The 25,420-nt window shown below is 32.4% G+C and overlaps 3 protein-coding genes across 3 annotated transcripts; 1 reads left to right on the top strand and 2 right to left on the bottom strand.

Moving 5' to 3' along the window:
• Window positions 1-1,967: 1,967 nt before the first annotated feature.
• Window positions 1,968-3,979, bottom strand: gngt2b (guanine nucleotide binding protein (G protein), gamma transducing activity polypeptide 2b). Its single transcript, XM_073828808.1, has 3 exons — window positions 3,857-3,979; window positions 3,020-3,108; window positions 1,968-2,304 (listed from the first exon to the last, which is right to left on the bottom strand). Exons 2-3 carry the CDS (start codon window positions 3,101-3,103, stop codon window positions 2,179-2,181), a joined length of 210 nt encoding a protein of 69 aa, XP_073684909.1. The 5' UTR covers window positions 3,104-3,108; window positions 3,857-3,979; the 3' UTR covers window positions 1,968-2,178.
• Window positions 3,980-12,015: 8,036 nt separating this feature from the next.
• On the top strand, window positions 12,016-19,144 carry tmem101 (transmembrane protein 101). The gene is made up of 4 exons (XM_073828666.1): window positions 12,016-12,168; window positions 12,398-12,578; window positions 14,489-14,635; window positions 16,959-19,144. Exons 1-4 carry the CDS (start codon window positions 12,038-12,040, stop codon window positions 17,265-17,267), a joined length of 768 nt encoding a protein of 255 aa, XP_073684767.1. The 5' UTR covers window positions 12,016-12,037; the 3' UTR covers window positions 17,268-19,144.
• Window positions 19,145-21,877: 2,733 nt separating this feature from the next.
• On the bottom strand, window positions 21,878-25,195 carry LOC141297266 (uncharacterized). Its single transcript, XM_073827656.1, has 2 exons — window positions 24,862-25,195; window positions 21,878-22,802 (listed from the first exon to the last, which is right to left on the bottom strand). The coding sequence occupies exons 1-2, from the start codon at window positions 25,132-25,134 to the stop codon at window positions 22,017-22,019; spliced, it is 1,059 nt and encodes a 352-aa protein (XP_073683757.1). The 5' UTR covers window positions 25,135-25,195; the 3' UTR covers window positions 21,878-22,016.
• Window positions 25,196-25,420: the final 225 nt, after the last annotated feature.

Here is a 25,420-nt window from a genome sequence, read left to right as displayed (position 1 = left end):
AAGCTCAATAACTGAGCTTTCCATTGATTTATACACTCTCAAATATAAAGGTGCTCCACCTTTTTTTGTCTAAATGGTTCCATAAAGAACCTTTCACATCTGAAGAACCTTTCTGTTTCACAAAAGGTTCTTTGTGACGAAAGAAGGTTCTTCAGATTATAAAAAGGTAAGAAAGAGATGGTTCTTTTGACTGAATAGCTCTTTGTGGAACAAAAAATGGCTCTTCTATAGCATTGCTTTATTTTTAAGAGTGTAGGGTAATATTTGGCCAAGACACTATTTGAAAATCTGGAATCTAAGGGTGCAAAAAATCTAAATATTGAGGAAATCGCCTTTAGAGTTGTCCAAATGAAGTTCTTAGCAATGCATATTACTAATCAAAAATTAAGCTATGATATATTTACTGCAGGAAATGTACAAAATATCTTCATGGAACATGATCTTTACTTAATATCCTAATGATTTTTGACATAAAAGAATTATTGATAATTTTGACCCATACAATGTATTTTTGGCCATTGCTACAAATATACCTGTGCTAATTAAAACTGTTTTTTTGCTCCGGGGTCACAAATAGTTTTCCTGAAACTTTTAGTTGGACGACTGTGTAACAATTTTCAAATGTTACTTCTTGCTTCATAGAACATTCAAAAGTAACATTCTCACAATGTTTAAAACATTATAAAATGGAATGTTTCCTTAATGTTTGCATAACAAAGGAAAAATATTTAAAAAACTAGATGCTTGGAATGTTATAGAACATTCATAAATAATGCTTTCACAACTTAATATGAACATTAAAAAAATGTTCAAAGAACATATTTTCTCCGCTTTGAAATTCTGGAAACCCAAAGAATATCATTCAGAAATAAAGTTGGTGTTGGGTTTTGCTCACAGAGCTGCGGTCGACTGACTCAGATTTGAACTGTAGCTGGAGAGAGAGATGCAGGGCAGCGATACAAAGTTGCAAAAGGAGCTTACAGGATGAAAAGCTCAATCCTGAGATGAGGATCAGAGAATGAGCTTAAGTTCTCCAAACACAGGAAGCAGCTGCTCTTCAGCGGGACAGAGACGTCTGACGCCCAAATCCCGTTATCACAGCAGCCAATGAGCAATCCACCTGCACAGCTTTACGCATACAGAGCTCTAATGCAAGATAAAACCAGAGTTTTCATGGCCTCCCGGGATCTAACAGCATCAGATGCAATTGGAAAGGGTTGGAGATCTTCAGTACTATATTGATATTGACACTTACAAACTTAAAGGGACAGTTCACCCCTTTTATTGTCCATCTCCATCAGTTTCATTTCTCTCTGTATGCAAGAAACTCATACAGCTTTGAAATAACATGACGATTAGCAAATGATAACAGAATTTGCATTTTTTGGTTAAACTGTCCATTTAAAGTCAGATTACAGTTTGCTTTCCCTTATGGAAAAGTCGTTTATTTAAGTGTGCTTTTAGTATGCTTTTTCTAAACTAAAAAATAGGAAAGTATACTTTTACTCAACTTTTTATGTGCTTCTCAGAAATATACTTACAATATTACTCACAATATAACTCACAAAATATATACACCTAAATAGGGACACAGTAGTATACTTAAAGTATGATGTAAAGTTCACTTAATGAGTATACTTGCAGTATAAAACTACTAAACTAGTAGTTTACTGAGACTATACTTCAAAGTGCACTAAACATGCATAAAAAGTATTTAATTAGTAAACTATCAGTATACCTAAGTTCACTTTTAGTATACTTGCAGTACAAACTGAAAACATTAGATGTAAACTAGTTGTGTGCTCAAAGTTTACTACTGTTAAAGTTAAAAGTGTACTTTTATTTACTAGAAAGTGGGCCAATTTAGTCACAATAGTATACTACTATTAAGGTATACTTAAAAATAAACTTGAAGTATGCTTCTTTTTTGGTAAGGATTAACACTGTGACATTCAACCAGCAAGACATTTGGTTAAACTGCTATTGAGTTTATTTTAAAAAGAGACAGGTAACATCATATCACAAAAGGTATTGGATAACACAAGGGTGTCCTTTTATACTTCTGGAACTGTATTTTTTTTTTTAACTAAAGTGGTTGCTTAAAAATGTAGTACAGAGTTTCTAGAACAAATATTGATGTTTTATACAAAAGTAGCCCTGGTGCATCCAGGGCCGCTGCTACGTAATAATGCATCCTCCCTTCTCCTTGAACGGGTTCTTGTCTTCTGGGACGCCCTTCACCAGCGGGTCTTCGCCAGACCTCCCCTCAACAAACGCAATGATCTCTGGGGCTGTTGTTGACACCTGAGAAGAAGAAACAGGAAATATGGTTTCATTGCCTGTTGCCATCTCATAATGGTGTCCAGTAAACAAATAAGTAACATTCTCAATCAGAGGATGTACACTCTTAAAAATAAAGGCGCTTCATGATGCCTTAAAAGAACCTTTTTTGTCTAAATGGTTCCATAAAGAACCTTTAACGTCTGAAGAACCTTTCTGTTTCGCAAAAGGTTCTTTGTGCTAAAAGAAGGTTCTTCAGATTATAAAAAGGTAAGAGATGGTTGTTTGTGGAACCAAAATTGGTTCTATGGCATCGCTGTGAAGAACCTTTTAAAGCACCTTTTTATTTTAAGAGTAGTCGCAGGTGTTGGAAATGTTCTGGAGATCTTAAAGGGGCTGTTCATCCAAAAAACAACAACTTTGTAATCTTTTAATCACCCTCATGTCATTCCAAAAAATAAAGGAAGATATTTTAAAGAATGTTGGTAAGCAAACAGTTTTGATTCCCAATGGTTTTCATTATATGGATAAAAAAATTAGAGTGGAAGTCTCTGGGTAATGAAACTGTTTGGTTACCAGCATTCTTTAAAATATCTTCTTTTATGTTTTGGAATGACTGGAGGGTGATTAAAACATCACAGAATCGTCACAAAAGTTTGGAACAACACAAGGGTGAGTAAATGATGATTGAATGTATATTTTTGGGTGGATTTGTCCCTTTAATGACTGGAGTTCTCACCGCAGTTCTTGGAGTGTTCACTTCCAACTTCAGCTGTTCCAGCTCCATCTTCAGGATGTCTTTATCTGACATGTCCCGAGCCATCCTGCCTGTTCAGAGGAAATAAATGAAAACATATTTAATTTGAAAAGTCTCTTGAACAATGCTTGTAAACTGTAAAAAGTCTCAATCTGCCAAAATATATTGAACTAATTTTAACATATTAAATAATTAAATCCATGAAAATAAAATAAAATAGATTACATAAAGATAAGATTTGATAAATAAAAATTCAATGATGAATTAATGCATGTCAACTGATTCAGTGATGCTAAATTATTTTTCCGACTTGAATAAAACCATTTTATTTAGAGGTTTTTTTTTAGCTTACCATTTTTCAATGACCTGTTTAAAGAAAATATACAAAATGAAAAAAAAAAAACCACAAGAAAATGCTTATAAATGTTCATAAAAACAATATGCATTGTTCCAAATCAACTAAACGATGTTTAGAAACTCACTGTATAATCAAAAAAAATGTGCATTTATAGAGATGTTAAAATACTGAAAACTACACTTTCAAAGTTGGAAATAAAGTTATTGCAACAGGTTTTAAAAATGTAAAAACTTAAAAATATCATGTTTAATCCAAAGTGTTAGTCTCCATTATTTTTGTAACCATTTGTAAAATTTACTAGCAATTTCTGAGCAAATATTACTACAGCAAATGTTTTTCCACTGCAGCACGAAAAAACTCAGTCCTGTTTTTTGCTGTGTGTAACCGTTCTGTAAATGTAACAAATATTTAATATATTCTGACCAAAAACAACTAAAGTACAAAAAAAGTCTTCCATTTACCTGTTGAATGGGACTGGCAGCAGTCAGAGAAAGGTCCTGAAGATCATCAGTGTGGAGGTGGTTCCTCCTCTCCTGTCCGATCTGTCTGTGAACAGACTACGCTCTGATCTCTGTCTCTTCTCCTCTATTTCTGTTGTCCGAACCCCTCCTTCTCAGGTGTGGAGATTGATTCTGGCGGGGGATTGCGCTCTGATGTCATCAATCTCCTCTGATCTCATTAGGCCAATCAGAGCAAGCAGGAGTCACCTCTAAACAACATTAAAAAACTGCAGGACGGACCCAATGTGGAAAATGAAGAGTGCTGCCATTGTCCCTGAAATTATCTGCTGATGCACTCGATTAATTATCAATGTATTTCTGCATGAAAACCTCAGCCTAGAAAGAGCTCAGTGTGGTTTGTAGATCACAGGCAGGAAGCAGAGCTTTGGTTGAACATAATCAGACAGTAGCAGTAAATATATTTATTTTGTAAGTGATATGCTGTGTTTGACAGCTCTCAGACCGTCTGGAGTCTTAGATGTCATACTGTGCTGCCTTCAATTCAATTCAACTCAGTTTAATATCTACAGGTTTGTTTACAGGGCATTGATTTTGCAATCTTCAAGTTTTTCATCAATACAAACTCTGTTAATAGCCAGACATGATGAATATTGAAACACACTCTGGTGTTCAAAAGTCTGGGGTTGAATTTCTAAAAAGAAATTAATACTTTTATTTAGCAAGTTCTCATTGAAATAATCAAAAGTGACAGTAGGGATATTTATAATGTCAAAAAAGATTTTGAATAAGTGCTGTTATTTTGAACTTTCCACAAAATATAATGTTTGTTGAGCAGCAAATCAGAATATTAGAATGATTTCTGATGGATCATGTTACACTGAAGACTGCAGTAATGATGCTGAAAATTATAGCTTTGATCACAGGAATAAATTACAGTTTAACAGATATTCACTTAGAGGAATACTGTTTTAAGTTGTAATAATATTTAATTGTTTTATTGTATTTTTGATCAAATAATTGCCGCCTCTGTGAGCAGAAGAGACTTCTTTAAGTAAAGACATTTATAACATCAAAAAAGCTGTTCTTTTGAACTTCTCAAAAAATGCAACTTGAATTGTTTTCAACATTAATAATAATCAGAAATGTTTGTTGAGCAGCAAATCAGAATATTAGAATGATTTCTGAAGGATCATGTGACACTGAAGACTGCAGTAATGATGCTGAAAATTATAGCTTTGATCACAGAAATAAATTACAGGTTAACAGGTATTAATATAGTCATCTTAAATTGTAATAATATTTCACATTTTTAGAGTTTTTACTGTATCTTTGATCAAATAAATGCAGCCTTGATGAGCAGAAGAGACTTCTTTCAAAAGCCGACAAACTTTTTAACAATAGTGTTTACTGGAGTATTAATGGACTGAAGATGGAAAAAAACCCTTCTTTAATTTAATTTAATTGTATTTAATACAACCTATAAAACAAATCCTGATAATTATTAAACAACAACAAAAAAGCTTTTAAAAATAAGCTAAATAATGCACTTTGTTCAAAATGGCTTTGTCACATGGTTTATCAAAAACAATTACTTTTTGGCAGATCAAAATACATAAAATAAAAATAATAAGCCCTCTGAACATACAATAAAAAAACTTGCTCATTTAAAAGCTATTTGCACATTATACCATAGATATGAACTACACTGGAAAAAAAAAATTTACTTGGAAAGAATTTTTCAATTTCACAATTTTGCTTGGGTTGGGTCAAAATTATAGATTTTTCTTTTATGCCAAAAATCATTAGGATATTAAGTGATCATGTTGCATGAAGATATTTTGTACATTTCCTACCACAAATATATCAAAACTTAATTTTTGCTTAGTAATATGCATTGCTGAGAAGTTAATTTGGACAACTTTAAAGGCGATTTTCTCAATATTTGGATTTTTCTGCACCCTCAGATTGCAGATTTTCAAATAGCTGTTTCAATTTCTAACCATACATCATTGTAATTATTTATTCAGCTTTCAGATGATATTTAAATCTCAATTTCACAAAATGGTCCCTTATAACTAGTTTGTGGTCCGGACTCACATGTGTGTTAAACTGAACATCAAGTGTTGCTCCTCTTCAGCTGTAGATGCGTTTGGCCGTCATCCACGGGCATCATGGCCCAATAAACTGCTCAGAGCAGGATTATCTTCCCACAATCTGCTTAATAACCACAATGCTTTCTTTCATTCCCCATGTTGGAAAAACAAGACTATTATCTGATGATTAAGAGTGTTTCGAGTCCAACAAATCACGTCTGAACTCTATTCTGGATGGTTCTGGATAATTCACTCCAAAGACACGTATATCTGCCATGTGTCTCTGCTCATACGTGTGTGTTGAACTCTGGGTAAGCTGGCCTCACCTGTAAGCCTGTTTCTGTGGATTTGGGTTAGCAGCAGACCTTGATTCATGATGACTGACTCTGTGGCATCATTATGAACTTCTAAACATGGCTCAGAGACTTAATAAAAGGAGGTTTACTTTTGTACTCTTGTAATGTACATGTAACGGTGAAATGCTACCATTTATTAAGTCTAATAAATAAAATAAGAGCTGTTGATTCAGATGAGACATTTCTGTCATTTAACATCCATTAATATGATCACAAACCTAATTAAAACCAGATGCACTGCAAAAAATGCTTTTCTTACTTAGGTTTTTTTTGTCTTGTTTCCAGCCAAAATATCTACAAATTTGTAAATCAAGGATTTTCTAGACGAGTAAATTTTCTTGTTTTCAGCAAAACAAGTCAAAATTAAGTGCGTTTTTGCTTGTTTCTCATTGTTCACTCAAAAAAATGTAACAATTTTCACTTAGAAATTTCTAATACATGTCATCAAAATGACAAATATCACCAAATTAAATATGCACTTTGAAGTGGAAATACTGAAATAGCATTTTCTTGTAAAAAGTACCCTAATAATCTTTGTTTTATTTAGAAACCTTTGTAAAAAAAAAAAAAAAAAAAAAAATTATATATATAATTTTTTTTTTTTTTTTTTTACAAAGGTTTCTAAATAAAACAAAGCATTTTTTGCAGTGTTTGTACATATATACATGTACGTATATATATTGTTTACACTGTACAAACACTGCAAAAAATGCTTTTCTTACTTAGATTTTCGGTCTTGTTTCCAGCCAAAATATAAAAAACATTTAAATCAAGAAGGATTTTCTAGAGGAGTAAAAATTCAGAAAAAAAAACAAGTCAAAATTAAGTCAGTTTTTGCCCGAAAGAAGCAAAATAATCTGCCAATGGGGTAAGAAAAATATTGTTTTCGGTTTGAAATAAGATTTTTTTTGCTGACCCCATTGGCAGATTATTTTGCTTGCTTCAGGCAAAAACGGAATAAATTTTGCTTGCCTAGAAATTCTTCCTTGATTTAAGAATTTTTAGATATTTTGGCTGAAAGCTAGACAAAAAATGTTTTGCAGTGAAGAAACAAGGCAATAATTGTTTATAAGCTGATTGCAACATCATAATAATCGTAGTAAGGGAGATGCATTGTAAATAAAGCATGTTTGCACGGTCATATAAGGTCTCTATATCCAGCCAGATAAGTGCTGACTGACTGATTCGTGATTTCAGAGACTGACACACACTAAAGCTTCAGTAATTGAGCTAAGACTAATCAAGAAGGAGGAGGATTACAGGTCATAGATATCACAAGCTGTCTGTCATTCTTCCAGAACCAGGACACTTCACTACTCACTAAAACCTTCTTTCACCAGATTCATAATATGCATCCCTTCCGACTCAGTCTTACACATCTTTAGACACAGAATTATTTTAGTTCAGACTTTATCATTGCTGAAAGAAATGAATTGGTATTTTGTAATACATCTTTGTGTTAGTTCAGTAGGAGTTAATCTAATATTAACATATTTACATATAATCTGGATGGTTAGCATCATAAGGAAAATTTGAAGTTTGAATTTTAAAGCCATTAATTTATGACACTTCAGTGTTGTTGCATTTTTATCTTTTAAACACTAGATGGAACCAACAGCTTGGTGAGCCATTGAGTGGAAAAAAATACATTAAATGAAATAAATAATCAATAATAAAATAAAATGTAATAATACATTATATTATTTTCACATTGGTACAATGTGAACGTATTAATATGAAGGAATTTATTTGTACAGTCATATAATGATATTGTTTTTACTGTTATTATTGTTAATCCTAGGTTAACTTTTCAATGCATTTTTCAATGCAATAAAAATTATTTGTTTCTTAGTGTCAGTATTATTTGTTTATTTATTTATGTATTAATATACATATTTATTTATTTATTTATTTATTTATTCAATGCATCAAGAACAAGAGGTATATTATTGAACATTAGCTACCAGAGAGAGGAAAAAAAGAAAAAAAAGAGAAAGGAAGGAAAAAAAGAAAATTACATACATTTCAATGCTTTTAGAGATATTTATTTATAGGTATATTTGTACAGTGTCATAACAATATTGCTTTTATTATTATTATTATTATTATTATTATTATTATTATTATTATTAATAATCCTATAGGTTAACCTTTCAGTGCATTTTTACCTTTTAAACACTAGATGAAACCAAAAGTGTTTCCAGGGAGTGGGAAAATACATTAAAACTAAAAAATAAACTAAAAAATAAAATAATTTATAATAAAATAAAATGTAATAATGCATTATAATACTTTCACATTGGGACAATGTGAATGTATAAATATAAAGGCATTTACATTTGTTTGTACAGTGTCATAATAATGTTGCTTTTATTGTTATTATTATTATTAATCGTAGGTTAACGTTTCAGTGCATTTTTCAATGCAATGAAAAATCATTTGTCTCCAAGCGTCAATATTATTTGTCTATTTATTTATTTATATATATTTATTTATTTATAATTCTTTATTAAATCAATGCAACAAGAACAGGAGATATTACATATTCATGTCACATTAACATTAGCAGCCAGAGAAAAAAGAAAGGAAGATAATTACATATTTTCCAATGCTTTCAAAGATGCCTAATTTATGTATAGGTATATTTGTACAGCATCATAACAATATTGTTTTTATTATATGCTTATTATTATTATTAATCTTAGGTTAATTTTTCAGTGCATTTTTCAACGCAGTGAAAAATGATTTGTCCCTTAGTGTCAATATTATTTGTTTATTTATTAATATAATGTTTATTTATTTATTAAAAATGCTTTATTAATGTAATGCAACAAGGACAAGAGGTATTACATATTCATGTCAAGTTAACATTAGCTACCAGAGAAAAAAAAAAAGAAGAAAATATTTGTACAGCATCATAACAATATTGTTGTTTATTATTCCTAGATTATTTTTAGTGCATTTTCAATACAATTTAAAATTTATTTATATTTTTATTTATTAATATACATATTTATTTATTTATTTATTTAGGCTATATTTATATTCTTTATTAATTCCAATTAACACTAGCTGCCAGAGAGAGAGGGAAAAAAAAGAAAATAGAAAAAATAAATGAAGAAAATCACATAAATAATATGTAGCAGCTAATTTTTAAAAGCATCTGTGCGGACCAATCACAGTAGTATAACTACAGAATTTTACTATTCATTGTAATATTATTTAGTAAATCGTAAAATAAATAAACTTTTCTATATTTAAATTCGGCTTAATGAGACATTCGAGCCTGAATGCGCCCCTGGAGGAAAACTAGAAAGGGTTCAAAGTTTGCCAACAAGGTTCCTGAAAGACATAGCGATGGACAGCAGAATCATTTCCGCGATTCGACTCTTTTGAACAGTTCGTTTGAATGAATCACTATAAATAACTGATTCTTACGTCATGACGTAATTACGTCCCTGTTGCAGACGTTATTCAGCTCACGTTTAAAAGAGAATTTGTTACTTTGCCAAATGTTACAAATGGATTACTGGAACTATAGCTATTATGTTGACATTGTACTTGTGAAATACATACATTTAGATTAACAAATAATAATAATAATACAACATTCAGTACTCAATAATTCTCTCGTTTTACAGGAAAATGTATTTTTTGGCTTTACTAAATAATCGAAAGAAAATAAGAAGAGGTTTTATTTAATTTATTTCTATTTCAGACCAAATGTCACATTATAAATGCAAGTTTACTAATAAAAATGGTTGACTGCTCAGTATTAGAGACTAAAGCTATGAAATTATTTATATATTTGATATTTTATATCCTTAGTTATCCTAGTTATAGCTGTTACAATGCAACTGTTTTTCAATGCAATGAAAAAATTATTTGTTTCTTAGTATCAATATTATTTGTTTGTTTATTTATTAATACACATATTTATTTATATAAAATGCCAAAAGCACTCATAAAGTGGAAACAATTCTTCTTCATACCTTCTACTGAGAAAATATAGTCAGCATCTGATACATTTTTACTGCCAAATAAGGTGAAGGTAATACATTTCAAGATATTGTAACACTTTTATATTAACAAGTTTAGAAAAAGATGTCTCACCTAAATGTTCATTTTGTAATTTAGAAAATATAACACTTTTACACACTTATTTTGCAACTATAAATATTCTAAAGACTTTTGGAAGCAGGTATCTACGTTGGTTTGATATATTTTATAAAATAATTAAAATAGATGATTCTATGATCCTTTTTTGAAAAGTAATGCTGGGTCAGAGGTAGTTGATAACACTTTAAATGTGTTCATTCTTCTTGGGGAGTTTCATGTAACTTACATAAAACAAAAATAATGTCTATTACTCCCTCTTTATATTTTTTTTGGAAAGATTTTAATATATTTTATGACACTTTTTGGTGTTTCAAAGGTTTTTCTTCAGACTAGTGGGAAGAAAACACCCAAAAGACACTGTTAAGTCTTTGTTTTATAGCACTTTATCTATTTGTATCAATAGATTTCAATCACAATACAGATTTTTAAAGGCCAAGAGTTTTTTCTCCTACACTGAGCCACAAATCTCCACTTCAGCAGCACTTACACCAAACTTTACCTTTGTATTCCTATCTATATCTTGAAGGTTTTTACCACAGGATTTTTTCTTATACAATTTGCTTTATTTTATACAACATTTTATCCCCCCCTAAAATTGTCAAAAATATATCTGTTCTAAGTTTTTTTCTGAATTATGGAGTGACAAAATGAGATACCCAAAATCCCCTCTGTAAAAACATTTGACTCTAAAATATCAAAAACTTTGAAATACTTAATCTAACATTATTTCCACCAAATTCTGAAATTTTATTCTCCTATTTGAAATCTTAAAAGTTGGCTTTACTTACATTTAATGTGCTTTATATGGACATAAAATCACTTCTGTATACACTTCTTTTGATGTGGACGTCTTAACATTTTTGTCCTGTTTATGATTCTTCAAGGTTTTGTTCATCATAAGCTTCACAAATTAATTTTGAAACCAAAATTCATCACACCATTCCAAACTTGAACAAAAGCTATAACTGAACTACACCAAACTTTAGTGCCTCCATTAAAAGTCTATATGTGACCCTGGACCACAAAAAACAGTCATAAGGGTCAGTTTTGTGAAATGGAGATGTATACATCATCTAAAAGCTGAATAAAGAAGTTTTCCATTGATGTGTGGTTTGTTAGGATAGGACAATATTTGGTCGAGACACAACCTTTTGAAATTCTGGAATCTGAGGATGCAAAACAAATTTAAAAAATTCTAAATTCCCCCCAAAATAGTCAATTTTCTGAATTATGGAGTGACAAAATGAGATACCTCTGTTAGAACATTTGACTCTAATATGTCAAAAAAATTAAACAAGAGTTTTAAAACTGACTTCAGTGATTTTTGTAATAGAAATTTATGCAAATAAGTGCATATTTCATTAAATAATGGTTAATTTGTATATATTTAAAATATTAATTTTTTGAATTTTTTTTTGCAATTATCAATGTAATCAACCAGCTGGGTAATTAAGGTCATAACTATTCATTTTTTAAAAAGATAACAAAATGAAAAGTTGTTTAGAACAGTTCGAAGACGAATCGCTCTGCTGATTCATTCAAAAGAATCGACTCTCAAGAACGATTCGTTCACGATCCCTAGGAAGCAGATGATACTTCCGCCATCCGGAGCCATGGCTGCTGCAACCCGAAAAAAAGCACTGAGGTTTTTCTCTCAGTTTGGAGCTTTTATCCTGACTAGATTTAGTTTCTGGAACTGTTTCAGCATGTTGATGCTGTTCGCGGAGCGCGCGGATGTCAAACGGTGCGTGAAACACACAGAAGAAACACATGTGACATGCAGCTGTTCAACAAAAGAACTTTAGAATTTATTTTCTTGTGTTTAAACTGGATTCGTAAGTCATTATATTTAAAGAGGCCATTTCAACTGTTATTAAGTTTCATTCAAAGACAAAGAGCTCCATATAGAGTTGGCTAAATCTTAAACTTGACTAAGATGCATGGTCTTGAACAACTGCTTTATGTCTTTTTAGGAAGCCAGATATCCAGGTGCCTTACCTGTACATTGATTTAGGAGCTGCAGTGTTGTGTGCCAGTTTCATGTCCTTCGGGGTGAAGAGGAGATGGTTTTCTTTGGCTTCTGCCATTCATCTGGCCCTCAGCACATATGTGTCCTATGCAGGAGGACAGGTCCATTATGGAGACTGGCTCAAGGTAAAAACACACAGAAAAAAATGAATCATTTTGCATTGTTAAAATATAATATTAGTGTTATTGTGGCACCAAACACAAGTATTTACTGTGCTTTGCATCAATAGTTTTTTGTAGGTCAAACTGTAAGGATAACTATAACCTAATAGTATTTTCCCTTTGCTTTTAGATTGCAAAAAAAAAAAAAAGGTTTAAGCATAAAAACATTACATGTGATATTGCTTTAAAGAGTTGTTTTGTTTTTTTTTAAAAAGGAAAAAAGTACAAGTTTTCTGTTTAATTTAATTGCATTTTTGTTTTTCTGAGCATAAAGTAAATCTTATACATTTTTCTCTAATTTACAGAAGACACCCACTAAACTGTCCTTCGGTCTAACAATCTTGTCAGGCATATTTACAACAAAAATCAATTTATCACATATTAAAAGATGAATTAATATCACCCCAAATACTAATTAGCTATAAATCTACATTTTTACAATGTGCCACTATCCTAGGTTTTGCCCATTTGTCTTTTACTCATTTAAAACATAATCAAATGTAATATGCTCCCTTATTCTTTTATATATTTTAATATGTACAAGTCAGAATAAGCTTGTTTGAATTTTACATAAATGTTGTGTTACACTAAATGACAATTTCAACCAAATTTTGACATTTTATTCTCCAAAAACGTAATTTCTTTTGATGCAGACATTTAATGTCAGAGGGTTTTACTGGTGTATTTTATGTCAGAGAATAAAACTAAAAGAGTAAAATTAAAATCATTAACCAAAACCTCATTTTAAAAACCAGTTACATTATTACAAAAATGTACAGATAATGTACTCAGGCCCTTGTCATCCAAGATGTTCATGCCTGTCTTTCTTCAGTCATAAAGAAATAGTTTGAGGAAAACATTTCAGGATTTCTCTCCATATAGTGGACTTCTATGGTGCCCTGAGTTTGAACTTCCTAAATGCAGTTTAAATGCAGCTTTAAAGGACTCTAAACGATCCCAGCCGAGGAAGAAGAGTCTTAATCTACTGAAACGATCGGCCATTTTCTAAGAAAAAAATAAAGATTTATATACTTTTTAACCTCAAATGCTCATCTTGTCTATCTCTGCGATGCATGTGTGTAATGTGTAATCCGGTTCAATACAGTTAGGGAATGTCAAAAAACTCCAATCTCATTTTCTTTGAGGTTAAAAAGTATATAGATTTGTATTTGTCTATTTATTTTATTCACTAGATAAGACCCTTCTTCCTCGGCTGGGATCGTTTAGAGTCCTTTAAAGCTGCATTTAAACTGCATTTAGGAAGTTCAGACTCGAGGGCACCATAGAAGTCCACTATATGGAGAGAAATCCTGAAATGTTTTCCTCAAAAAAAAGCAATTTCTTTACAACTGAAGAAAGAAAGGCTTGAACATCTTGGATGACAAGGGCCTGAGTACATTCTCTGTACATTTTTGCTTTGGAAGTGAAGCACTCTTTTAAGCATCATGCAACCAGAAGTGCTAAAATACTTGTTTCCAGACTTTGGCAAAAACTGACAAAAAAAAAAACACTCTGTTGATCAGACTTGCACTATTGTTTGACGGTTTGCTACTTAGAAATTAACCAATGAATTTTAACAAATGACACATTTTACATGTACTTGTTTTGTTTTTGTTGATCTTTCTATTTACTGTGCGTCTGAGATCTGACTGCTCATGCAAATCCTCGTTTCATATCACGTCCAGCCGAGGGCTTAGCCATCTGGAATATAGCATTATATAACTGCAGTAATATCTCTGTATGATTATAGTACAGCAGTCAAAGAAGGTTAGTTGGAATGTCAGTCATCCAGATTATCCATTGCTTGTAATTCGATTATGTTTTGAGGAAACATGGAGCATGTGTGTTTCATATTTCATTGATATCCGCCACAGGTGAGGATGTACTCCAGAGCCATGGCCATCATTGGAGGGTTTCTAGTGCTGGCCAGCGGAGCAGGAGAGGTTTACAGACAGAAACCTCGCACACGCTCGCTGCAGTCCACCGGACAGGTCTTCCTCGGGATTTATTTGATATGTGTGGTGAGTTTAGTAATCATGTATCAAATATGATATAGTAGACTTATTAGGGTTAACATTAGAGATCGACCAATATATCAATTTACTGATATTTAAGTATTTTACCGTTATCGGTTTTGTAATATCGGATTATATGCTTAATTACATTAAACTGTTTCATTTGTATCATTTTTTGTTTATTTTATTGCTATCTTTAAATTAATCAATCATATAAAGTTTCGGACCCACTCATGATCGTGTTAAATAATTGTGATTACAATATTGGCCAAAATAATCGTGATTATGATTTTTGCCATAATCGAGCAGCCCTATAAATAAATATCGGTTCTTCATATCGGTTATTGGGCACATAAACATGCAAATATGAACATATGAAATATGTTGACTACTTCGATCTTTTTTTGCATTATGTGCCAATGGTGACTATTCAAAAAAAAAAAGTTTTTCTCCAAAGTTTGCATGCCTGTAACTCAAGACATATTGAAGATATTTTAATGCCCTTTTAGATTTTGGGTCTTAACACACTTTCCTTTTGGTATCTTTATTTTTAATGCCCTATGAGATTTGGAACTTATATGGCTCAGTTTAAAAAATACAACACTTTTTTTTATTTTAAAGAGGAATGTCTGAACAACAAATAATGTTAAAACTGAAGATGTATCTCATTTCTTTCTGTCAAGACACATGCATTGAACACACCAGTCAATCCTTTTTCCAAAGTTTGCGTAAATATAACTTAAGAATTATTAAAGATGTTGTAATACAATTTTAGATTCTAGTTGTTAATAAATTTTCTTTCAAGGCCATACATTATTCAGTCCTAGAAATATGTGGATCTCAATTAGGCTTAATCCGGTTTTCCGATATTTTGGATCATGGATTGGATCAAATCTTGGAAATGGGTTTTTCAAAATTAAAAGAGGGATTTTGAATTAAGATCAGACCATGTAATCTAATCTTACACTTGATTTGGATCAAACCTTCCCTTTGGGTTATTTAAAATTTTGAACTCAGATTGGGATCTATTTGATCCAAAAAAACAGGATTATCCTGATCCCATCAGAAAGGTGGATTGAGTTGTGATTTTTTTTGAAACAAATAAAATAAAAATAAGTTTTATTTTTTAAGTGAATGATCACAAACTTAATGGTTACTGGTGATATATAAATTCCTTCATATTTGAAGCCTATATGAAGCATGTCACATCTAATGAAATGTGTGACCCTGGACCACAAAACCAGTCTTAAGTCGCTGGGGTACATTTGTAGCAATAGCCAAAAATACATTGATTTTTCTTTTATGCCAAAAATCATTAGGAAATTAAGTAAACATCATGTTCCATGAAGATTTTTTTGTAAAATTCCTACTATAAATATTAAAATGTAATATGCATTAAGAACTTAATTGGGAGAATTTAAAGGTGATTTTCTCAGAATTTAGATTTTTTTTGCACCCTCAGATTCCAGATTTCAAATAGACGTATCTCCGCCAAATATTGTCCTATCCTAACAAACCATACATCAAAAGAAAGCTTATTTATTGAGCTTTTATATGATGTATACATCTCAGTTTTGTAAAATTTAACCTTATGACTGGTTTTGTGGTCCAGGGTCACATATAGTAAAAATAATAATAATATCAAAACGATCAGATGTCATATAAATGGATGGAAAGTCAAAGATGCAAAGTGCTGGTATCTATAATTTGACTTTTTGATTGTTTTTGTTTTGTTATTTATCATTAGAACAAACTACTATATGTAAAATTGTTTATTGCGGCGTTTCGGTTTCTTACAATAAAAACAAACAATGGCTATTTGTGGCCACTGGTATTTAGCCTACCTGTTGTTCTTTGCTAAGCCAGTAGGTTACACTGTTGGTTCCATTTAAGGCTCTGGTAAACAGGATTTGGTCATCCTGAAATTTGGTATTTGGATCACAGCGATCCAACCCAATGTGCCTTTAAAAAACTGTCATAAAAGTAAGATAGATCAGTTAATCCTGGATAGCAAAACATGGGATTTCCAAATCCGGACCAATTTGATCCACATTACATTTTTGGAAAAACTGGGCCCAGATTGTTGAATGTTATCCATTTTCAGTGGTCGAAAACCAAATGTTGGTCACTGTGTATACAGCTGGTACTTGAAAAAAAGTTCCAGACCCACTCATGATCGTGTTAAATAATCATGATTTTTGCCATAATCGGTTCTGCATATCGGTTATCGGTTATAAACATACAAATATCGGTACCAGTATCGGTTCTAAAAAAATAATGAGTATGGGTTGATTGCTAGTTAACATCAGTGATATTGTTTCTCCTCCAGGTTTACTCATTGCAGCACAGTAAGGAAGACCGTCTGGCTTACCTGGACCACATTCCCGGTGGCGAGATCACGATCCAGCTGCTGGTGATTGTTTTCGGAGTGCTAGCGCTCGCCTATCTCTCGGGCTGCTACGTGCGAGTGGCTTCTCAGATCCTGGCCGTTCTGTTACCTCTGGTCGTGCTGTTCATCGACGGCAACATCGGATACTGGCACCGCAGCTGCCGCGTGGAGTTCTGGAACCAGATGAAGCTCATCGGGCAGAGCGTGGGCATCTTCGGAGCGGTGCTTATTCTGGCCACAGACAGCTAAAGATACACTACAGGGATATGACCACAGCTCTGTACAGCAGCGCTTAGGACAAACAGAGATCAGGCATGCGTCTCAGGGGATCGCTTGCTGAAGATAAAGAGAAGAATGCTCTGAAACCAACAGAGGTGGACTCGGATTTCACAGAGGATACACTTCCCAGCTTGCTCTGAAGCAAAGAGTCTTCAAAAGACTGTTTACATTTCGTTTGTTTCCTTTTTTTAATGCATTATTTAAAAATTAAGAAGGGTTAAATTAAAGCTGAAAGATGAATTAAGGGGAGTTTAGAAACACATATAGTCAGTTTTAATGTATAGTAGTGTGGGATTTGTTTCCCCGTGTTACCCACGTTTTTGCTGCTTGGATTTAGTTTGCATTCCTTACACGACTATAAAAGCATCACAATGTCAATTAAAACATTTTTGTATGGAACCTACAAAATCTTTTAAATGCATGGTATTTTTTTAGACAGGTAGCAACTCAAGAATTCAGTGTTATTAAACTTTCATAAACTATTGTATACAGTAAACATTCTGATAAAATATCATCACTCAAAGTAAAAGACTTACACATTGCTGTTCAAAAGGAGACTTTTCTGTTTATCAAAACTAATATTGTGAAATATTTTCTGTTTTAATATACTTTATATTTCTGTGATGCAAAGCTGAATTTTCAGTCTTTATAGTGTCACATGATCCTTCAGAAATCATTCTAATATACTGATTATCAATGTTAAAAACACAGTTGTGCTGCTGAATATTGTTTTTAACCTGTGATACTTTTTCAGAATTTTTTCATCAATAAAATGATATAAAAACAGCATTTATTTAAAACAGAAAACTTTAACAAATCAAGTTTGGGGTCTGTACATTTTCTCTTTCTTTCTCTCTTTAAAAGAAATGAATACTTTTATTCGGCCAGTCTGTGTTAAATTGATTAAAAAGTGATAGTAAAGACCTATGTTAGAAAAGATTTGTCTTTTAAATAAATGCTGTTCTTTTCAACTTTCTATTCATCAAAGAATCCTGAAAAAAGTATCACAGGTTCCTAAAAAATATTTAGCAGAACAACCGTTTCCAACACTAATAATAAAAGTAATAAATCAGTGTATTAGAATGATTTCTGAAGGATCGTGTGACGCTGAAGACTGCAGTAATGATGCTGAAAATTCAGCTTTGCATCACAGAAAAAAAATATATTTTAAAGTATATTAATATTAAAAACTCTTATTTTGAATTGCAATAATATTATTGTATTTGTGACAAACCTTACTGATCCCAAACTCAGATTTATACTACTACTAAAAACAATAGTTTCAAACATAAGTTCTCTAAATGACTCGGTACATCAAAGGACACAATGTTACATTATCTACTAGAATATGTTTACAGTAACTCTGAATACATTTACAGGTCAGGCTGTCTGCTCCAGGTATTGAGTAACAAAGTAAACAAACCTTCTCTGTGGCTTTTCATGCGTCACACAGCTTGAGATTCACTACACAACACTCCTGAGTACTGAAACCCAAACTCAAGCCTCATTTCCTTGAGCAGGGTTTCTACACTCAAGGATTACCAGAGTTCACAAACAAATAATGCAACATTTTCAGAACAAGGAAAAATATCTGTCTTGATTATAAGTTACAGAGCACTGCAGTGAAGGCATATTTTGTAGGCTTTGAATCGTGTTCCCTCATCAAAAACCTAAAAGGGCTTTTTCCATTCGCTTGGATTATTGCAAAGAATAAAGTTGATGGTTGTTGCATGTTTTGTCCAGCATGATGGTCTTCACAATTGAACACTACTTTTATGAACTTTGAAGCCTAAATAATGTTTAACGTTCCAGGCAACCTCTGTAAACCCATTTAAACACTTGCAGCCACCTTTTTCAAGACAAGTTAAACCTTGAGAAAAATCACTACGCAGTATTAGTCATTCCTGGAATCCTGTGCCTTTTGTGTCCCCAGTAAAGATCATCATATTATTGCCTTAAACATCAAACATCAATTTTAAAGTTGTCTTTGACATAAATAACACCTTTTGACCTTTAAGCATATTTATGTTTTTTTTAAAATTTGTATACAATTATAAACATTTCACAGCATTTTAAACCACCAAAAATCACAATTTTTCTTGTCTGCAATTTTGATGATAAATACAACACTGAATATGAACAATTCTTTTCTTTTTTGTTTTAGAATTTTTCACGTCGTTTAGTACATCAGTAATAGTTTTATCTAATGTATATGGGTCAAAGACAAAAAAGGGTTTAAGCATAAAAACAATTGTAATACAAAACAAGTGTAATACTGCTTTAAATAGTTGCATTTAATTGCATTTTTGTTTTTTTTTTGAGAAAAAAATAAATATACATTTTTTCCCTAATTTACAGAAGACATTTTCTTGCCATTAAAATGTCATTCAGTGTAACAATCTTGTCAGGTATATTTACAACAAAAATCAATTTATAACATATTAAACGAATTAATATCACCCCAAATACTAATTAGTTGTAGTTCTACATTTTTTAAATTTGCCACTATCCTAGGTTTTGCCCATTTGTCAGTAAGAATAGTTTTACTAATTTAAAACATTAAATGTAATATGCTCCCTTATTGTTTTATATATTTTAATATGTACAATTCAGAATAAGCATGTGATTCGGATTTTTACATAAATATTGTTACACTCAATGACAATCTAACATTATTTGAACCAAATTTTGACATTTTATTCTCCAAAAACTTATTTGAAACCTTAAAAGTAGACACTTCACTTACATTTAATCTGCTTTCTATGGACATAAAATCACTTTTGTCAATATTTGGCCCATATATATTTTTCAAGTATTAAAAAAAAATGTTTTTAGCTTGTCCCTCAAAATATTGCCCACCCTTTTATATTCGACTACTGGCCCTTTAAATGAAAGTTGGAAAAAGCTAATTAAATCATATCAAATGACTGACATCCTATCATTAGAGAGAAAACAACTGGGAAAGGTGAGAAAGAGACTTTGTTTTGTTCATTGTCTGCTTCAACATTTCCACCATGTTTAGAGGAATAAGAAAAAAAAAATATATATTTTTTTAAGTAGGATTTTAAAACAACATTTAATTCTGCATTTATAGACCGGTATACTCAGACTTCATGTAATGGCTGATTTTGTGTCAAAATATCCTTTGTTTAGTGTCCACCCTGTTAAATCAGAAAAACATAACAGGGTGGACACTTTTCGTAATGGATCCTTAAATTTATATACCTAAGATTGACCAAAATTGTGTTTTACATGCCCTTTCATAATTTAACACTAAATCCTAGAAATGACCCATTCCCCTTAACATGGTGGACATGGAAAAACTGTGACATTTGGTGGTTTAAAATGCTGTAAAATGTTTAGAATTGTGTAAAAAAAAAAAAAAAAAAAAAAAAAAAACTTAATGCTTAAAGTTCAAAAATTGTTATTCATGTCAAAGACTTCAAAATTGATGTTGTTGAAAATTCTAAGGCAGTAACATTCACTGGGGACACAAAAGGCTCCCAATACTAATTTTGTTGTATAATAAAACATGAAAATATCTTGAGCTTGTGTTCAACCACAGACCTTATTTCAAGCATTTAACTAAAAACCCATTCAGAAAACCCAGGACAATGGGATCCTAAGTGCTGAAATGCGTGTTTCCTGGTTTTGGTCTACAAAACCACCGGAAAAAATGCTTTTCTTACTTAAATTTTGTCTTGTTTCCAGCCAAAATATCTACTAATTCTTAAATCAAGAAGGATTTTCTAGACAAGTAAAAATTATTGTCTTGTTTTCAGAAAAAAACAAGTCAAAATGAAGTGAGTTTTTGCTTAGAACAAGCTAAGGTTACCCCATTGGCAGATTATTGCGCCTGTTTCAAGCAAAAACTTAATTTTAAACACTTCATTTTGACTATTTTCACTATTTTGGCTGGAAACAAGACAAAAAAATATAAGAAAAGCATTTTTTTTTTTGCAGTGAATATATAATCTCTGGAGTTATGTCTTGATAAAGAAATACTTATTTTCTTTTGGAAAAATGGCCAGTGAATCATTCAAAATAAGATGTTTTGTGAAAGTAAAGAAGTTTAGTTTTTGGATATACACAGTGTTGAGGAAAGTTACTTTTAAAAGTAATATTGAGTTCCTCCCTAAAAAGTAACTAATTACTTAGTTTAGCTTTTTATGGAAAGTAATGCGTTTCGTTACTTTTGTGTTACTTTTTAAATCTGGGCAGGGCTTGCTTGCTTGTTTTTAATATAAAAAGTTGTATTTTTGTCAAATGTAAAAGCCTTTTAACACCAAAAGCCTCAGGCTTAGAGAAAAGTAAATCGACGTCTGTACAGTAGACCACAGAAGAAAAAATGTTAGATAATCTTGAGTAATTTTCGCTTATTAGTATGGATGAATTGGATCATTGAAGGTCGGCAGCAAAGACATCGGTTAATAAAATGGGATTAAATACATAAAGGATATTTGTATTATTTAATCATTGCAGATTTGCGTTGGACTTCACTGTTTTTATTCATTTTGAAGAACACTGTATCTGTTTTTTAGTGAGTGAGATGAATTAATGCATGTTCACATTTATTCTAGAACTAAAGTAACATCTTACAATTTCTCTCAACATGGAGACAGGAGAGCTTTTAATCAATAAATGAGGGGAAAAGTAACTCATATTTTCTCGTCAATTAAAAAGTAATGCGTTACTTGGATAAAGTCATTATTACGTAACTCATTTGTGAGACTCCCAAGGCATAGGATCATTTCCTTGTTTTTCCAAGCTCATCTTTTGCTTCTTTCTCTTGCGTTCTGCCATAACCAAAGCTGCCACCACAGTCACCATCACAGTTCCTGTTATAACCAGGACGGTGGCCGTTTCTGCGACACACAGCTGGCTGTGCATTAAACCCAGAGACGCTCCAGCCAGCAAAAGCGGCAAATGGCACGTGACGTTCATGTAATCGTCCACATGGAGACGCCTGACGCGGAGGATCTTACTGAAGACGCGATGCAGCTCGCAGTCGCACGTCCAGGGGTTCTCCGACATCTGCAGATGCGTGCTGGGCGTCTGAAGGTTTAAGAACGTCTTGAACTTCAGGCTCCTCAGTTGATTAGCTTCTAAGTTGAGAATGGTGAGGGTTTGTAAGGGCGCCAGAGCTTCTGCTTCTATCTTGGAGATGTTGTTGTGGTTCAAGAGAAGAACTCCAAGACCCTGTTGCATGGTGAGCAGACCTCCTTGAAGGACTGTCAGTTGATTCCACGCAAGGTTAAGGTGTCTGAGCATGGTAAGTCCACGAAATGCCCCAACTTCAATGACTTGAATGTGGTTGTGACTGAGATCTAACCTCTCCAGACTTTCTAGGTCCTTCAAGGCGTGGGATTCGAGGCGCTCCAGAGCGTTGTGGGAAAGCTTGAGATCTTTAAGGGTGGTCAAACCTTGGGAGAAGTCTGGAGGAAGGACACGGAGCTCGTTGTTTGACAGATCCAACTTTTCCAGGAAGGTCAGAGAGGAAAGAGCCTGGAACACAAACCAAATTTAAGACCAAAGAAGTAAAAGGAATACATTTGAAAGGATAGTTCACTTAATTCTGAAAGCATTCACACTACATTTCATACTTTTAAAGATTCAAAAAGTAACGCAAAAATAACGCAATGCATTACTTTCCATAAAAAGTAACGTAATTAGTTACTTTTTTAGGGAGTAACTCAATATTGTAATGCGTTACTTTTAAAAGTAACTTTCCCCAACACTGCATGTATCCACTCACGTCAACTTGAATTCAAAACTAAACTTATTTACTTTCACAAAACATCTTATTTTGATTCGCTGGCCATTTTTCCAAAAGAAAAGAAGTTATTCTTTATCAAGACATGATATAACTGCAGAGATTATGTATTCACTGCAAAAAAAAACAAACAAACAAAAAAAAAAAAAAAACACTCTTCAAACTTCCAGCCAAAATATCGAAAAATTTTAAAATCAAGAAGGATTTTTTAATACGAGTAAAAATTGTCGTTTTTAGAAAAAACAAGTCAAAATTAAGTGAGTTTTTGCTTGAAACAAGCTAAATAATCTGCCAATAGGGTCTAAAAAATAATCTTGTTTTCTTTTTGAAATTAGATTTACTCCATTGGCAGATTAGTTTGCTTGTTTGAAGCAAAAACTCACTTAATTTTGACCAAGAACATAATTTTACTTGTCTAGAAAATCCTTCTTGATATGAGAATTTGTAGATATTTTGGCTGGAAACAAGACGAAAACATTTAAGAAAGAAAAGCACTTTTTGCAGTGCACACAATCTCTTGTTGTTCCAACACTGAATGACTGACTTTCTTCTGTGGAACACAAACAAAGATATTCTGAATCGTTTCAAATGTTTTTGTCTGAACAATTAAAGTCATCAGGATGCAAACCAACATTAGACACTTTCATTGAGTGGACAAAAACACAACAGGCATTTTTCAAAATATCTTCTTCTGTGGTCTGTAGAAGAACAAAAGAAGAACCAATCTAGATTGCATTTTGTCTTAGAGAGAAGAACCTTTTTTGCACAATGGAAAAATTCCACTCTGACAAATAAGTTAATTTGAGATTAGTGGTTCTGTGCAGAACCTTTAACATCCATTGGACAAAAGGTTCTTTACACCCTTAAAAATAACGGTTAGAAATACATAGAAAAATCAAGAATCTTTACCATCGAAGGAACCTTTCCATTCCAAACGGTTTACTCTAAGTAATTAATGGTTCTTTTTAGAACTGATCACTGAAAGGTCCTTTGGGCAACACAAAATGGTTCTTCTATGGCATCACTAAGAAAACAATTTTTTTTACCTTTATTTTAGAGTGTACAGTGGGAAAAGGCTAGTTAGATTATTAAAAAGTTCTTCAAACTGAGAAAAAAAATGGTTCTTTAAAAAACTGATCACTGAAAGGTTCTTTGGGGAACCCAGAATGGTTCTTCAATGGCACTGCTCTTTAAAAAAAAAAAAAAAAAAGCCCTTTATTTTAAAGAGAGTAGAAAAACTATTTTGGGTTACTCCAAAACCTTTCAGTAACCAGTAATCTAACTATAAAGTGTGACCCTAGAGCACAAAATTTAGCAATAGCCAAAATATAAATAAGCATTGCTAAGAACTTCATTTGGACAACTTTAAAGGTGAGTTTCTCAATAGTTAGATGTTTTTGCATCCTCAGATTCCAAATATTGTCCTATTCTAACAACAGGTGATGTATACATTTCAATTTAAAATAAAAAGAAATTAACCCTTATGACTGATTTTGTCCTCAAGACTCACAGATTTATTTAGAAAGGAAAAATTCCATGAATGACAGTGGTTGATATATTTGATTTAAAAGTTGTTCACACTGAGAAAAAAATGGTTCTTTTAAGAAATGACCACTAAAAGGTTCTTTGTGGAACACAAAATGTCTCTGGTCGACTGGTTTTGTCCTCCAGGCTCACAAACTTATTTATAATAGAAAGATTCCATGAATGACGATGTTCCTGGAGCAGTTGGTGCCATTAAAGAAGCTTTGTTTTTAAGAGTGTAGGTGAAAAACCGAAAACTGGACGCACCTTAGAATGCAGCACCTGCATGTTGCTCTGAGAAAGCAGAAGGACCCGGAGAGCCCATATCCCAGTAAAAGAGGTGCTCCTCAACTCCGAAAGCTTATTCCCACTGAGATCCAGGAGCCACGTCCCATGTGGAATACTGTGAGGGATATGAGTGAACCCTCGGGATCGACAGTCCACCAGCTCAGACGCCTCGTAACAAGAACACTGATGAGGGCAGAGCTTCGAGCTCCCCACCATGAGAAAAGCAACAAGTAAAAATATAAAACAAATCATCTTCAACAACTCAGAGAGTCCCCATTACATCAAAACAAGCTCCTCAATGCAGAACCGTCAAGATGAGCTGAAAAAGTAAGAGTTAACTGGTATATTTGGTGCATTTGTGTTTTTCCAAACAGCTTGCGGTCTGAGATCTACAAGGATTTATAGCTTGGCATGAGACGTCAAATCACATAAAGAGCTCTCAATCCTTTAATCCGTTTATCATTTCACACAGAATAAGAGTTAATCGCTTTTATGTTGGTCAACTTTCTTCCTGGACAGATGTGCATAGATCAAATCT

Source organism: Garra rufa, chromosome 22 (genome assembly GCF_049309525.1).
Source record: "Garra rufa chromosome 22, GarRuf1.0, whole genome shotgun sequence".
Taxonomy (NCBI): Eukaryota; Metazoa; Chordata; class Actinopteri; order Cypriniformes; family Cyprinidae; genus Garra; species Garra rufa.
Note: the sequence above shows the minus strand (reverse complement) of the source record. Positions and strands in the feature narration are given on the sequence as shown.

Coding starts and splice junctions, on each gene's coding strand:
- gngt2b (XM_073828808.1), bottom strand. CDS start 3,103: ATGGCTCGGGACATGTCAGATAAAGACATCCTGAAGATGGAGCTGGAA. Junction 2,305..3,019: donor TGAACACTCCAAGAACTGCG/GTGAGAACTCCA, acceptor TCTTCTTCTCAG/GTGTCAACAACAGCCCCAGA.
- LOC141297266 (XM_073827656.1), bottom strand. CDS start 25,134: ATGATTTGTTTTATATTTTTACTTGTTGCTTTTCTCATGGTGGGGAGC. Junction 22,803..24,861: donor TGCAGGTGCTGCATTCTAAG/GTGCGTCCAGTT, acceptor TTTGTGTTCCAG/GCTCTTTCCTCTCTGACCTT.
- tmem101 (XM_073828666.1), top strand. CDS start 12,038: ATGGCTGCTGCAACCCGAAAAAAAGCACTGAGGTTTTTCTCTCAGTTT. Junction 12,169..12,397: donor GAGCGCGCGGATGTCAAACG/GTGCGTGAAACA, acceptor ATGTCTTTTTAG/GAAGCCAGATATCCAGGTGC. Junction 14,636..16,958: donor GGATTTATTTGATATGTGTG/GTGAGTTTAGTA, acceptor TTTCTCCTCCAG/GTTTACTCATTGCAGCACAG.